Source organism: Pyricularia oryzae, chromosome 2, assembly GCF_000002495.2.
Source record: "Pyricularia oryzae 70-15 chromosome 2, whole genome shotgun sequence".
NCBI lineage: Eukaryota > Fungi > Ascomycota > Sordariomycetes > Magnaporthales > Pyriculariaceae > Pyricularia > Pyricularia oryzae.
This window is the reverse complement of record NC_017850.1, coordinates 7,442,129-7,457,413: the sequence shown is the minus strand read 5'-3', so window position 1 is coordinate 7,457,413 and position 15,285 is coordinate 7,442,129. Positions and strand designations below refer to the sequence as shown.

The window sequence follows — 15,285 nt, the reverse complement described above, 5'->3', positions numbered from 1 at the left end:
ACACGCGGCCACCTTCCTTCGAGGACGAGCCTTGTCTTGGTTCGAGCCCCTGTTGCAGGAATGGCTTGATGTACCCCCCGAAGAACGACGCCAAGAAGTCACCGACATTTTCTCAACCTTCGCAGGGTATGAACGCACCCTCCGTTCCTTGTTCCAGGAACCCGATGAGAAACGACAGACCGAACGAGATTTGGCCAACCTACGACAAACCAAGTCAGCCTCCGCTTATGCAGCCGAGTTCAGAAGGCTAGCAACAAGGCTGGACATGACCGAAGAAACCAAGATCCTCCAGTTCTACCAAGGATTGAAGTCAGAAATAAAAGACGAAGTATCCAAGCTCGGATTTCCTCGAGTACGTCGAACTTGCCATCAAACTTGACAACCGGATTTACGAACGCCGACAGGAAAAACAAGGCGGACAGCGAGTGTTCGTCACCTCGATTCGACAAGCCAACACGGGACGCAAGTACCAACACCCTCAACCCATATACCATAGAAACAATGGTGGATGGCAGCAGCCCCGTCACATGGCGCCCCAGACCTACAGTACAGCTTATGGTACCCACAGTGGACCCATGGACCTCAGTGCCACACAACACAAGAAGCCCCGTAAAGACCCCAAGAATGGCAAGTGCTTTAAGTGCGACAAGACAGGGCACATCGCCAGAAACTGCCCGAGAAACCAGGAAGATATCCCTGATTTTAGGGGCAAGACCGAAAAACCACGAGGACTTAATGCCACCAATTACCAGCAACTACGGCCTAACCAACACAGCACGATGAGCTGGACCACCTGCTACGATGACAATTGTATGACCCACAATAGCTCCAAGATCGACGCAGGATGGTACCCACAAAAGCCCCGAGGCACTCGAACCCTAGCAGTAGGAAACCGAGTACCCATGGGGACAAGGCAACCAGTGAACTTACACCGACGGGAGACCCAACTACCCGAGCTCACGGACTCGGACGCCTCAGGAGAATTAGATGAGGAACTTTTGGGACAAACCCACCACATTAGGACAACCAATCAGTCCTTAACACAAGAATCAAGCAAGGATTTAGAGGAAGAATCCAGCGAGGAAGAGACCATACCCTCGAGCCAGTACAACGCAGCAAGAGAAAATAACCCCAACGTACAAGACAACGAGGAAACCACAAACGCACGCAAGACACCCGTGCCAGCAAAACACCCACTTGACCTAGTCGAAACAAGAAATAGCCGCACACCCAGGGACAAGAAAAACAAGGACCCACGACGCGAGTCCAGCAAGTCAAAAAACTAAGACAGCCAGACGGCACAGGGCACCGAACGGCGACAACAGGAACGGAACAAAGAACCCTGAACGCTACACAAAACACCATAGCAGCACATGAACACATATTTCTCGACATACGACTCGATGGCAGACCCATACGAGCACTCCTCGACAGTGGAGCACAAGGCAACTACATCTCACCAAGGGTCGTAGCGAAACGACGGATACCTTGGCAGCAAAAGAAGGAACCATACCAGTTGCAGACCGTAGAAGGAGAGGCAGTTTTATACGGGAACGGCACCATCGAAACAGAGACCGTACACCTCTGGATGGAGAGCTATGGACGAAAGGAACAAATCACCTTAGACATCACGGAGATAGGGGACAAAGACGTGATATTAGGAATCCCCTGGCTCAGAAGGAGCAACCCCCGGATAGATTGGACAACCGGCCAAGTCCAATGGGAAGAGCCGTTAGCCTCTGAAGGAAAATCCGAGAAACGGACTTCACGCAACGAGCGTAGGGCACAGGAGCGAAATCAACAAAAAAAAATTATGGCGCTATTGAGGAAAAGCGAGCCACGCCTGGAGCCAACATCGGAAGGATCGCGACTATCCATGAGCGAAAAACGATCGAACCTTACCACATTGATCGACAACATCCCGGCCGAATACCGGATGTATGGACGACTATTCAGCCCCGAACTCGAAACAGGACTACCTGAGCATAGTCCGTTCGACCACGAGATACCATTGAAAGAAGGAACACAGCCCAAATTCCACAAGATATACGGCTTGAACCCAACACAGATGGAGGTATTAGATGAGTACCTCGCAGAGAACCTCAAGAAAGGTTACATCAGACCATCAACATCACCAGCAGGATACCCAATCCTCTTCGTACCAAAGAAGAACGGAAAATTACAACTATGCGTGGACTACAGACAATTAAACGACATCACCATAAAGAATTGCTACCCACTCCCACTAATAGGAGAACTCCGAGACATGCTCTATCAAGCACAGTGGTTTACAACACTAGACCTCAAAGGAGCATACAACTTGATCCGCATGAAGGAAGGCGAAGAATGGAAAACAGCGTTCCGCACCCGACGAGGACATTACGAGTACCTAGTGATGCCCTTCGGCCTCACCAACGCCCCAGCAACCTTCCAAACCATGATCAACCACGTTCTCAGGGAATGCCTAGACATTTTCGTCGTTGTCTACCTGGACGATATCCTTGTCTTTTCCAAGACGTTGGAAGAACACAAGCAACACGTTCACACCGTCCTAAAAAAGCTACAAGACGCTAAGCTCTTAGTTGAGCCCGAGAAGTGTCTCTTTCACAGCAAGCAAGTTAATTTCCTAGGATACACTATCGCTCCTGGAGAAATTAGGATGGAGGAATCGAAAATCCAAGCAGTAAAGGAATGGCCTCAACCACAGAACGTAAAAAACGTTCGGGCATTCCTCGGATTCGTGAACTTTTACAGAAGGTTTATCAAGGGATACGGCGCGATTACCACCCCATTGACCAACATGACCAAGAAGGACCTAGAATTCCAGTGGACGAAACAAACACAACAGGCCTTTAAACAGCTACGAGACGCAGTAGCCAGAGAACCAATCCTCAAGATACCAGACCCAACGAAACCTTTCGAAGTCGAGACCGACGCATCGGACTATGCGATCGGAGGACAACTCAGTCAGCGAGACGAAGAAGGACGGTTGCATCCTTGCGCCTTCTTCTCACAAAAACTACATGGACCAGAACTCAACTACCAGATTCACGACAAAGAGCTTATGGCCATCATTCGAGCATTTGAAGAATGGAAACCACAATTATCCGGAACTAAACACGAGGTGTTAGTTTACACGGACCACAAGAACCTGACCCATTTCACCACTAGCAAAGTGTTAAACAAACGACAAATCAGATGGTCAGAATTCCTGTCAGAATTCCATTTCAGGATCATCTACCGAAAAGGAACAGAAAACGGCAGGGCCGACGCCCTCAGCCGAAGACCAGATCACGAGAACACAGTGCCAAAGGAAACACGGGTTATCCTCACAACAGACGAAAACGGAAACCTCCTACCAGCACATCGAAGCCTTATGACAACAAACACAGTAACCACACCAGAAGAGATACGGAGGATCCACGAAAGCAAAGCACACGGACACCAAGGAATTTCTAAGACATGGAAACGGCTAAAACAACACCACAACTTCCAAGGAACACGACAAGAAGTACGAGAAGCCATTAAGGATTGCGAACTCTGTGCCAAAAGCAAGTCCGCAAGACACAAACCTTACGGGCTATTGCAACCCTTACCAGCCCCCGGCAAGGCCTGGCAAACTATTACAATGGACTTCATCGTTAAATTACCACCTTCAGAAGAACCACTCACGAGAACCAAATACGACAGCATATTGGTTATAGTGGACAAGCTCACCAAATACGCCTACTTCCTACCATACAAAGAAAGCAGCAACGCCGAAGAAATCGCCTACACATTCCTACGAGTGATTGTTAGCAATCACGGACTTCCAGAAAGCATCATCACGGACAGAGACAAGCTTTTCACATCAAGATTCTGGAAATCTCTGATGGAACAGCTAGGAACAAACCACAAGCTATCAACAGCGTTCCATCCCCAGACAGACGGACAAACAGAACGAGCCAATCAGACACTGGAACAGTACCTGAGATGCTATGTGAACTACAAGCAAGACAATTGGGTACGGCTATTACCCACAGCACAATTCGCCTATAACAGCTCAGAGAACGAGAGTACCAAGACAACCCCGTTCTATGCCAACTACGGATTCAACCCTACGGCTTATGGAGAACCAAGAACCACGACTACGGCACCGCGAGCCGAGAAACAAACAAGCGAGCTACGACAACTACACCAAGAACTCCAGCAGGAACTAGAGTTCGTACGAGAAAGAATGATGAAATACGCCAATCAGCATCGGATGAAGGGACCATCCTTCAAGGAGGGAGATAGCGTTTACCTCATTCGACGCAATATCAAAACACAACGACCAAACAGCAAGCTTGATTTCAAGAAGCTTGGACCTTTTAAAATCAGTAAGAAAATCAGCGACACCAACTACAGACTGTCATTACCAGACACCATGAGAATTCACCCCACATTTCACGTATCACTACTGGAGCCGGCACCACACGGCACCAGCACACAAGAAACGATCGAGATCGACGCAGAACAAACTTACGACGTTGAACGAATACTCGACCACAGACGCAACCACGGCAAAACAGAATACCTTGTTAAATGGGAAAACTACGGACATGAAGAAAACACTTGGGAACCCCTTAACCACCTCCAGGATTGCCAGGAACCGCTCCGCCAATACTATCAGGAGTTGGATCTGCGAGCAAGTCAGCCAAGGAAAAGAGGACGACCTAAGAAAGCACCACCTACCATTCCCAGAAGTTAAGGGCCGACCAGGACTTGAAACCATACCACCAGACGAACCTACAAAGAAACGATCAGTATGCAACACAAAACAAAAACACCAGAAAAACGACGTACCAACGGAATGTTGCGCAAGAACATTCATCTCATCCAACAACGAAGGATTTAGAGGACCCATCGGGAAAGTCGAATCCCAGACAAAATTGGAATCCGGAAGAAGCGACTCCAAGGACACTTCAGGCAGGACCTCGGTTGATCGTCGACGCTCCTCCTGTTCCGCCTCCTCACGCTCCACCCGATCCAATTCCTCCAAGTCATCAATTCCGCGAGACACAGCTCGCATCATCTTTTCAAACCACATCCGCTTTTGTTTTCGAAGGCGCTCAATCTTCGCATCAATCTGACGACGCGCCTCCTCAGCGGCCTCCATTTCGGATTCCATCCGAGCATGCTGAAGGCCAATACTCCGGATTTTCGCGGAAGAAAAGCCCAGCACGTCACAACCAGGACGATTGAAACGCAAGCACTCCACACAGCGAGAAGAATCCTGGGGAGAGACCGAACATTTGGCCACCCCACGAGACTCACACGAGGAACAAGAAGGCATCTCCACCGTTGACGCCAGGAGAGAAGAGAGGAGGGCGGATCGGCGCTCTGTCGACGAACGACCAGGTTTAGGTTTGGCTACGCGACTAGATATGGCGCAGGAGAGTTAGCCAGGAGGGAAGGAAAACCAGAACAAGGATCAAGGGAGTACGGACTACTTAAAGGCCAAAGGGACTTGGCCAAAGGAGAGGAGACCTGATGTTACGACCAGACAGTTGGGCCAGTACCAGGGAGGCCAGGTGGGGTCACACCCCTCCTGACGACACCCGCCCAGGAAAATCACCGACCGGCAGAACAAGGATTACGTAAGAAGAAATCACGTGACCTCACGTGACTGCCAAGAGAGTGATCTCAGTGATCTTTTGGGATCACAACAGATCAACAGAAGTGATCTCACTGATCCAGTGAGATCAAGGAGATCACATTCGGAACATAGTCTATATAAGGCACGCTTATTACCATGTAGATAGATTCGATTCTAGGATTGCTTAGCAGCAATCAAACTCTAGTTAACCTCAATACTTACTTGAGAACGATCATAACTTCACCCCCAGTCATTGAGAACCCCAGTTACCCAGTCAGACGCTCAGTTGCTTCAACCCACTGTACTTTACCCTAAGAACAGGTTACCCCGATACCTTGATCGTAACATTTGTATGGGTTTTTGAAAAAACACCCTCATTTGCATACAAACCATCTCTGGGTTTGCATTTAAACGTTAACTTGGTGAAATTTTCAACCCGGTACAGGGTAGCTGACTCGCAGGTGCAGGGTGGGTATTAAACCCGGTACAGGGTAGCTAACCCCACTCGCTGACCTTTAAATTGCATTCCTGCATTAACAAAGTAACGGAATTCCACCATTCCCCACTCCACTTCGGCACTAAATAAAATTGGCTATATACAAATAAAAGTGGGCTTATTACATGCAAAATAATGCATATAATTAACACAATTTAAGGGGTTAAATTTATAATAATAATATTATTAAGTATTTTATATGTTGTAAACGGTGTTTTCTATAATTTTATCTAAACGAATATATTTATTTAGCTGGGTTTATATAATCGAGCAGGATTCCGCATAATACCAACTTAATCCTAGGGTAACTGTGAGGATCAGGCCCCTAGACCTACCCTCAGAATCACGACTCGGCTCCACACCGAGCCAGGGATCGGACAAGGATCCACTACCTCCGGATTTAAGCGCGTCTCTTGAGCGCGTCGTCGATTGTAATTTCTCTCTTCTCTTCAGTTTAGAATTTTCGTCGATAGCGCCTAGTACACTGAGGTTCTCCAATGTATGCCTGGCCGTGACATAATTCTAAACTCGCTATAATTTGCTGGTGAAGCAATTAAAATATATCGTTCAATCCCTTTATTCAATCGTTCACCACGTCGGCTGTGCACGACGGTAAACTAGGCCACAGAAGACACCATTCGCGAAATTAATGTCGCCGCGTAAAAATTACGGCCCACCGATTCGCCAATCCCAACGCGTGACAAACGCAAACTCAGCAAAGCCAGATAATTTGGCTTCAGGCACTGCTACTCCCAACACCGAAGGTTCGGATCAAAACGGAGAGATTACAGTTGCCCCAGTGAGCCCAGAGCCAGTAGAGCCCGCTCCTACCAGCGCCAACACAGAGCCTGAAGAGCCCGTTGAGCCCCAATACGACACAGAGCAAGATCAGCCAGTCGACAGCATCGAAGTTGACGGATCGTACGAGTACGAGTCAGTTTCTGAGCACCCAGGAGAGGCGCGAAGCCCTCCCCACCAACCTTCTGCCAAGACGTCAGACGGCAGGAACGAAATTCCGAAATTTCCAAGCAGAGCGCCCTCGCCTGCCGCCCAAATGAGAAGCGAAATGGCAAACGAAAGCGAAAACACAACCGGCCAGGCCACCATCACTCAATCGCAATTGCAAGACCTCTTGGCTACTATTGCCCAACTGAAGGACCAGTTGGCCACCCAAAACAACTCCACCAGTAATGGAGCCCGTGGGGTTACACCCTTTAACAGCGCCTTCGGTGGGACCGATTTTAAACCTGTTGGATTTGCCGCCCATGATGCCTTTAGGCCCTACGGAAATGGCCAAATTAGCGTTAACCCCGGGTATGATAGAAAAGCCCGCAAGACCGGCGTTGACCCCGGATCTTTCGAGGGTAAGGACGACACCTTCGACACGTGGATCATCCAAGTCGCCGATATGATGGAAGAAGATGAAAGCACTTACAAGACCGAACGTAGCCGTATGGCAGCCCTTTTTTCGTTAACAAAAGGACCGCCTAACGACCTATTGCGTAGCCGTTACGCCTCGAAAGAAAACCCTTTTAGCGGTGTTGCCGAGATGGTCGCAACTTTAGCTGCGGTGTACCACGACGATAACCAAGGCACTAAAGCACGCCGAGAACTGGCTGAAATGATGTTTGACCCAGCAGACAAAACTATGGACATCCATGTTTTTGTTGGCAAAGTTAACACTTTGGCGGACCGCGCCAACATTCTCAAATCAGAGCGTAAAACCCTACTATACGAACATATTCCGGCAAAATTGAACACCCAGCTTTTCGACGACGCTAAAAATCCGGATATATCGTACGAGTCTTTCGTGAACAAAGTCGCCAACGCTGCACTGGCTAATCAGCGCGCCTACGAGGAAAACCTTAAACGGAAACAGGCTAAAAAGGGGCGCCAATCGCCCGAGCCTCGTCGTCGCCGTTCCCGCGATTACGAACACAGGAGAGAGGTTAAAACAGCGACTCCCACACCCGTTAAGGAAGTAGTCACTCTTTCCGACAAGGAAAGGAGCGCTCTTTTGGACGCAGGTCTTTGTTTTCTATGCTGCCGGAAGTCTCCTCGGCAGTCTGCATGCCTCAGATAGCTAAAATCGATAGATCACCCAAATTAAACACCTTCCTTGCTCCCATTCAACTGCAAGACAAAGGTCGTGGTCTCAACGCCCAAGCTCTCTGTGACACCGGAGCAGATGTGTACTTATCCATTCGACCGAGCCTGGCGAGAAAGGTCGCCCAACGTTTAGAGCTACCTATCAAAAAGCTCCCCAAACCTTTGGACTTTGGAGATTTTAACGGGAAGGTTACCGCAAGAGCCACCGAATACCTTCGGCTCACTTTGCAAATCGACGGACGACAATTCCCACGGCAGAAATTCATCCTCCTTGAAACGGCCCACGATGTGTTTATCGGACAAGAATGGTGGACGAAACATCGAGTAGGCTTATTCCCAGCTACCCGCAGCTTCGTTTGGCCCAACGACCTGCCCGCCATGGCCCAATACTCACCCGCAATCGTTGTACAACGTTCGAATCCGCCTCTGGACCTTGAGGCCCAAGCTGACGCAGTCCGCCGGGACCGCAAGATGGAACAAGAAGACCGTCGCATCCAGGTCCGCAAGATACTTCGAAGCCCTAAACGCCAACACGAAAACCAGGCTCAGATCGCAGAAATTAACGCCTTCCCGACTATCCCAAAGACCGTTTCCAACAAAGGCCTGCCAGCTAGTATTTGTGCCCTCCTTAACGACCCACGTCAAGATCGATGGAAGCGATCCCCGTTACCCACGGAGCCTATACCGCTGGTACCAGTAAACGATACGCCTACGACCAGCCTCAATGCGGTATCAGCCCTGCAATGGAACAAGACTCACGATGGACATCCCATTCCATTCCCTGCAGACGAAGACCCGGAGCACATCGCGCAAGTACGAGCCAAGTTACCCAAAGCACTTGCCCACCTTGAAGGTTTCTTTTCCAAAAAGGCGTCGACGATTCTCCCGCCTAGCCGACCCGGCTTCGACGTGGTTTTGGAACTCGAGAAACCTTTGGAGGGGAGGCCAGCCCGCTATTCGACCCCTTTCGCGATAATGGAGTTGGAAAAGGAAACCATCGACGAACTTCTGAGGATCGATTTCATTGAACGGACAATGGAGGAGACCGCAGCTTCGACTCTGTTCGTTCCTAAACCGCAATCGAAGGAGCAACGTTTTTGTGTGGATTACCGATGGGTAAACAAATTCATCAAAGGACGACAAGTACTTGCCCCCGACGTGGCCGGGACGTTGAGCAAGTGTGGAAAAGCCCGGAGGATGACCAAGATCGACATTATTCGAGCTTTTAACAGATTGCTAATGGATCCGAAGTCACGGTATTTAACGGCGTTCAAAACGCGACAAGGCACATTTCGGTGGAAGGTCCTACCCTTTGGACTGAAGGTCGGACCCGCCTGGTTCCAAGCTTTTATCAACGCTCAGCTTAATGAACTGCTGGACGCTTTCGCGAGCGCCTACGCAGACGACGTGTTGATTTACACCGAGGATAAATCGGAGCAAGTCCATTTTGAGCAAACCGAGGAGGTTATTTACAGGCTGCACAAAGCCGGACTCCAAGGCGATATCAAAAAGTCAAGTTTCGGCGTTTTCGAAATCGAGTACCTGGGTTTACTTCTAGAGATCGGTAAAGGTATCCGCATCGACCCCAAAAAGGTCGAAGCCATCACCAGCTGGCAATGGGACGACGTCACCTCCGTTTCGGCAGTACGATCCTTCCTAGGCTTATGCAATTTCGTTCGGACGTTCTGCCATCACGCCAGCGAACAAGCAGAACCTCTGACCCGATTATTGAAAAAGGGAGTCCCGTTCGAAAGAGGCCCCGAGCAGAAATCTGCCTTTGAAGCGCTGAAACAGCTGGTGATCACCGCCCCCGTGATGAGTTTCTTCAAACCCGGTATGCCTGTCAGGATGGACACCGACGCCAGTGGCAGGGCCACCGCCGGTGTCGTGTGGCAGCAACAGGACGATGGCAGCTGGAAGCCAATCGGCTATTCGTCCAAAACCATGTCCCCTGCTGAACAAAACTATCCGATTCAGGACCAGGAGCTATTAGCTGTGATTAATACGCTAAAGGACTTCGAACCAGCCCTGTTGGGTACCAAGTTCTGTGTTTTCACCGATCACCAGGCCCTAATTTATTGGTCGACCAAGAAACTTTTGTCCGCTCGCCAGATACGATGGGCTGACTACCTGGCCAACTTCGACATCACCTTTAAATACCGTCCCGGCAAGGATAATGTGGCAGCCGATGCCCTTTCGCGCAAAACTATCGACAACCCTACGGTTAAGGCCCGAGCTGTGTTAGACTGCACCATTGCACTAATCCCTCCAGAAAAGATCGACTCCCGACCCGGCGAACCTCTTCCAACCATTAGCAACTTGGAACCCTCCGCACCGCAGGGAGCTGACCTGGTGGCCCTTATCCTGGAAGAAAACCTGAAACAGAACCTAGGTCACCACGACAATTTGTTAACGGTACCCGAGACTACCCAGGATGGCAAAATCTTCTTAAGAACGGCTCTCATCCGCGAAGCTCATGAGCCCAAGATCTTCGGCCATGGAGGCCAGAATAAAACCCTCAGCCGCCTGAAAAAGGACTATTGGTGGCCCGACCGAAATCGAGACGTCAAACGCTACATTAAGAATTGTCGCGAATGTCAACGCAACAAGGTACGACATGATAAGACGCCTGGGCTGTTGCACCCACTGGAGATCCCTAGACGGTGTTGGCAGCACGTAATGGTAGACGGCAAAGATATGCCCAAGGATAAAGAAGGCTATAATTACGTCTGGGTCTTCATCTGCCGATTGACCAAACTTTTGGCCACCCTACCGGGAAAAAAGACGGACACCGCGGAGACCTTGGCCATGCGGTATTATCAGACCGTGTACCGTTGGAAAGGCGTCCCCGATTTATGGCTTTCCGATAACGCCGGACCGTTTATATCCGAGTTCTTAAATACTCTAAACGAGTTGACAGGAACAAAGCATAAACATGGAAGCGCCCGCCACCCTCAAAGTCAGGGCAGCGTCGAAATTACCAACGCTGAATTGGATTAGAAAATGCGCTTTTATGTAGACAAATACCAAACGAATTGGCGACGGCATATCCCCGCTTTCGACTTCGGCCACAACTCGTCCGTCCACGCCTCTATTGGCATGGCACCGATCGAAGCAGAAACCGGAGCTCGCCCTAGAGACCCGCTCTCTTTACCTTTACCCGAAGAAGACCTGGAGACCGGTCAGCAACAAAAGGCGCTGGAAATGGTCCGCCAAGCCCGGCAAGCTCAGGAACTGGCCCGCAACAACGGACTCGGAGCGCAGATAGAGCAACAGAGGCAGGCTAATAAGAAGCGGCGACCGGTCGACTTTACGGTGGGAGATGCGGTTTACGTTAGCAAAAAGGGTTTTTCCACCGAAGCTCCTACGACCAAGTTGGACTCGCAAAATGCAGGACCATGGACGATTCTCGAGGAAAAGGGCCACAGCTTCATTCTCGACACCCCTGCCTGGTATAAAGGTAGTAAGCTGTTCCACGCCAGCCGACTGCGCAAGGCAGCAACGGATCCATTACCTCAGCAGTATCAAAAGTCGGAACCACCGGTCGAAATTAACGGAGAACCGGAGTGGGAGGTGGAGCAAGTGTTGGCCTCACGTCTATTCGGACGAAAGAAGACGTTGCAATATCAGGTATCGTGGGTCGGACTCGACCCTGATGAGACATGGTATGAGGCCCGCGACTTGAAAAATTCACCAGTACTGCTGGATACCTTTCACAGGGAGTACCCGGACGCAGCAGGACCTCCGGTAAATTTGCAACAGTGGATCAGGAGCGCAGCAGAGGATGTTTTTGCGGAGGACGGACCCGAGGACAATGTTGCCGAGCACGATGCGAAAAAGACACGAGAGCGGAGGAAGGCCCCGAGGAGACACACGTGACAAACTCAAGACTCTGACCGCCTACGTCGATCAGGCCTTAGAGGGGGGTAATGTGAGGATCAGGCCCCTAGACCTACCCTCAGAATCACGACTCGGCTCCACACCGAGCCAGGGATCGGACAAGGATCCACTACCTCCGGATTTAAGCGCGTCTCTTGAGCGCGTCGTCGATTGTAATTTCTCTCTTCTCTTCAGTTTAGAATTTTCGTCGATAGCGCCTAATACACTGAGGTTCTCCAATGTATGCCTGGCCGTGACAGTAACTAAAGCAAAAAAATGTCATGCGCGTAGCAAAATCGTGTTTAAGTAGGAAACCGCATTATGCTAAATAAATAGGTATTATGCCTTTGACAAAACGCGGAATCAAAGCCGTTGTAGCTAAACGCTTTGTCAAAGTCCTAGTGCTTCCTCCCTCAGCTTCACCGACCAATAATTTTGGTCAAGCCCAACCTGGGTAGGCTGGCACGAATCATCAACGGAGATGATGCAACGTTTACCTTGGACCTCTGTCTGCTGGAAGCTTCCGGATGGAATGTTTCTGAAGGTGACTCTCCTGCCCCGGAAAAGAATGTCAATGGTGCAGAGTTCGGCGGCGACACCGAGAGCTTGAGTCGCAACGGGAACAAAGGCAAGCCAGGCGTTTGCGAAGCGCATTTCGGAGGGACTTGCTAGCACTGGCGTGTGGGTTAGTAATTTGCCAATTCATGCGAAGGCTGTGTTTTAATTACCAGATGAAAGGCTTGAATGAATGACGGCCAGAGAAATGACACCCAGTATGCTAGGCTATATAAAGTCTGTAGTCTCTAGTAAGAACTAAAACGCACAAGGTATGGTTTCAACGCTAGGTTTGGTGGATTGACAACGAACAAAGAGAAACGAAGTCTCTAAAAGTTTGGCAGTATTTCAAATTAAAGGGAGACTAAAAATTCCCGGAACAGCCGGAAAGAACAACGTTTTGGTGTTTGATTAATTTTATCGTGTGCAAAGCCCTTTCAAGTCAACTATTGTGAGCTATAATTATACCACCTTCGTTAGGGCTTAAAGCAGCCCATACGCACAAAGGGTAGTTTGCGTAAGACTTTATGCCAAGTCTAGCCTTAATTTGTAAGGTGGTGTCTGGCGTTAGTCATGAACGGCGATTTCCGCACCCTCGCAATTCTAAACATGCATAAGCTACCTACCTAGGAACCTATGAGAGTCAGCACGCGCATATACCATGGTCGGGGTGGGGAATGTGTTTAATCATAGGCAAATCCATATAAAATACCGAAAACTTAGATGGTCTCAGTAGCAGCCTTTTCTTCAGCCACGTCTTGAAAGCATCACAATCGTTGACCGATGTGCAATGCACATGGTACCAATAACCCCTACCCGGGAAGCTCTTATCATAACCAAAGGGCTGGATCGAGGCAGACAGACCAGGCAGGGTCAGCGCTGCTCAACGTAGTCAGGCAAGGTCAACCGCGGCAAGCTAGTGCCAGTTCCTGCCGAGGAAACAAAGACCACGAATCCACGTGATTTGGTGTCAGCTTCGCCATTTGGAGATTTGGATTGTTCCATCGCCGTCCAGCACCAATCAGGCCCAGCAAGCAAACAAACCTGATTTTGAAGATGGATCCACTCCGTTGACCTACTAATAATTGCTGATGAAAAAAGGAAGCAAAAAAAAAAAAAGAAAAAGGTTTAATATGGTCCTGTGTCGCAGCGGTTAGGTTTTGTCAAATGTGACTTTGGCTGCTGAAAATCTAGTTGCAATGCAAAGTTAAGTTGCATCAACTGACAAAACCCTTGCACAGCCGTACGCTAGCAAAAAACTTTGACAGTATTCAGATCCATACGATCTACGACAGAAGGGATGTTCACTACTGTTCTTGATCAGGCTGGGACTTCCTATCGGAGTCGACACCGATTAGTGCACAAAGGTAGTATACCCCACTACGTTCTCGAGGGCAAAATACCTAGGTAGGCATAATGCCTTGCCGTTAGTCGACGTCTAAAATCTACCAATATGAATTGGCAAATTGATGACCCGAAAAAGAAAATTAGGTTCCAGCCCCCCCAATGAACCATCCTTAGATTAGTATCCATATGTATCAGAGCACTTAAACTCTAAAGAGGGCGCAAAGAAATTCAACAAGGGTACCTGTACAAGTCCAACCTACCTCTCCCTCTCATCTCTGCTCCCGCTGCTCTGATTACCACTCTGCTTGCAGCCCACTTGCCGGCTGCTCGTCATGCGCGCAGTCAAAGTTGTCCTTCTTCGGACCGCGCTCCATCGCCTTCATTTCCATAGTGTCGAACTGCCGATGAGGTCCTGGGTAAAGTCCCCACCCTCGAGAGCCAGGTGACCGCTGCCAAAGTCGGCCGCGAGCTCCCATTAAACCAAAGCACCATGGAACCAAGGCCCCTTGGGGGGGTTTCGCAATGTACCATCCATGCGAACGCCAGCGACCGGCTTGACGTCGCAGTCGCCATGCGCCGACGTTGTTGTTGTCTAGGTCCGCCGCGTCTCGGCAGCCCCATGGCTGCGAATGGGAGCCCGGCGCTCACGCTGCCATTCTTGTCGACCGCTGGTCGGTTGTAGCAGCCGTCGGCGGCAAAGTCAATGGATGGCTGGAACCTGAGGTACCCTGCGTCGGCCTTTTTGCGCTAGGGACTTTGGGGCGCCTTTCGATTCTCTGGTCGACAGGGAGGTTTCTGGGACCGGCGAGGTGGATGTGAAAACTGCTTTTTGGGAGATGGCAAGCAGAGGGCAGAGCACTGAGCACGGGGCTAAGCTGGAGAACCGGATGTGGAACATTTTGGAGAGGTTTGGGGGATGACAATAGTTGTGTTATTGATCCGACTATGGAAGAAGCTCTCTGGCAACGTGTGGATTTCTCGACGAGATTGGAAGATGTGTTTAGTGTCGTGAAATTGAGCAGGCATTCCAAATTGCTCAAGCTTCGGGTTACCTTCCGTCAACCGATGCCCCGTTGTTCACTTAGCTTGACCTAAAATAAGACCAAATGCACGCAGCGGATCGCAAGCGGAGAAAGTGAGGTCGGTGAGGCCGTCAAAAACATCAATTGGGCAACAATGTGGAGTCGCAAAGGCATTTTTAGCAGTCAGCTTTTGTATGCGCATGAGAAGGTTTAGCTTGGTACATGACGGTGTTACTACGACGAGGGTTCCGCTTGATTGG

The 15,285-nt window shown here is 49.8% G+C and overlaps 4 protein-coding genes across 4 annotated transcripts; 1 reads left to right on the top strand and 3 right to left on the bottom strand.

Annotated features, from left to right (window-relative positions):
* Positions 1–527: 527 nt before the first annotated feature.
* On the top strand, positions 528–987 carry MGG_15917 (uncharacterized protein; the record flags this gene model as incomplete). The annotated part of the gene is made up of 2 exons (XM_003715576.1): positions 528–884; positions 979–987. 2 exons carry the CDS (start codon positions 528–530, stop codon positions 985–987), a joined length of 366 nt encoding a protein of 121 aa, XP_003715624.1.
* A 3,447-nt stretch (positions 988–4,434) lies between these two features.
* MGG_15916 (uncharacterized protein) lies at positions 4,435–5,579 on the bottom strand. The gene is made up of 4 exons (XM_003715575.1): positions 5,469–5,579; positions 4,825–5,399; positions 4,714–4,767; positions 4,435–4,660 (listed from the first exon to the last, which is right to left on the bottom strand). The coding sequence occupies exons 2-4, from the start codon at positions 5,312–5,314 to the stop codon at positions 4,605–4,607; spliced, it is 600 nt and encodes a 199-aa protein (XP_003715623.1). The 5' UTR covers positions 5,315–5,399; positions 5,469–5,579; the 3' UTR covers positions 4,435–4,604.
* A 6,912-nt stretch (positions 5,580–12,491) lies between these two features.
* Positions 12,492–13,267, bottom strand: MGG_12426 (uncharacterized protein; the record flags this gene model as incomplete). Its single annotated transcript, XM_003715574.1, has 3 exons — positions 12,492–12,769; positions 12,830–12,884; positions 13,250–13,267. The coding sequence occupies 3 exons, from the start codon at positions 13,265–13,267 to the stop codon at positions 12,492–12,494; spliced, it is 351 nt and encodes a 116-aa protein (XP_003715622.1).
* A 1,078-nt stretch (positions 13,268–14,345) lies between these two features.
* On the bottom strand, positions 14,346–14,901 carry MGG_10804 (uncharacterized protein; the record flags this gene model as incomplete). Its single annotated transcript, XM_003715573.1, has 2 exons — positions 14,346–14,750; positions 14,806–14,901. 2 exons carry the CDS (start codon positions 14,899–14,901, stop codon positions 14,346–14,348), a joined length of 501 nt encoding a protein of 166 aa, XP_003715621.1.
* Positions 14,902–15,285: the final 384 nt, after the last annotated feature.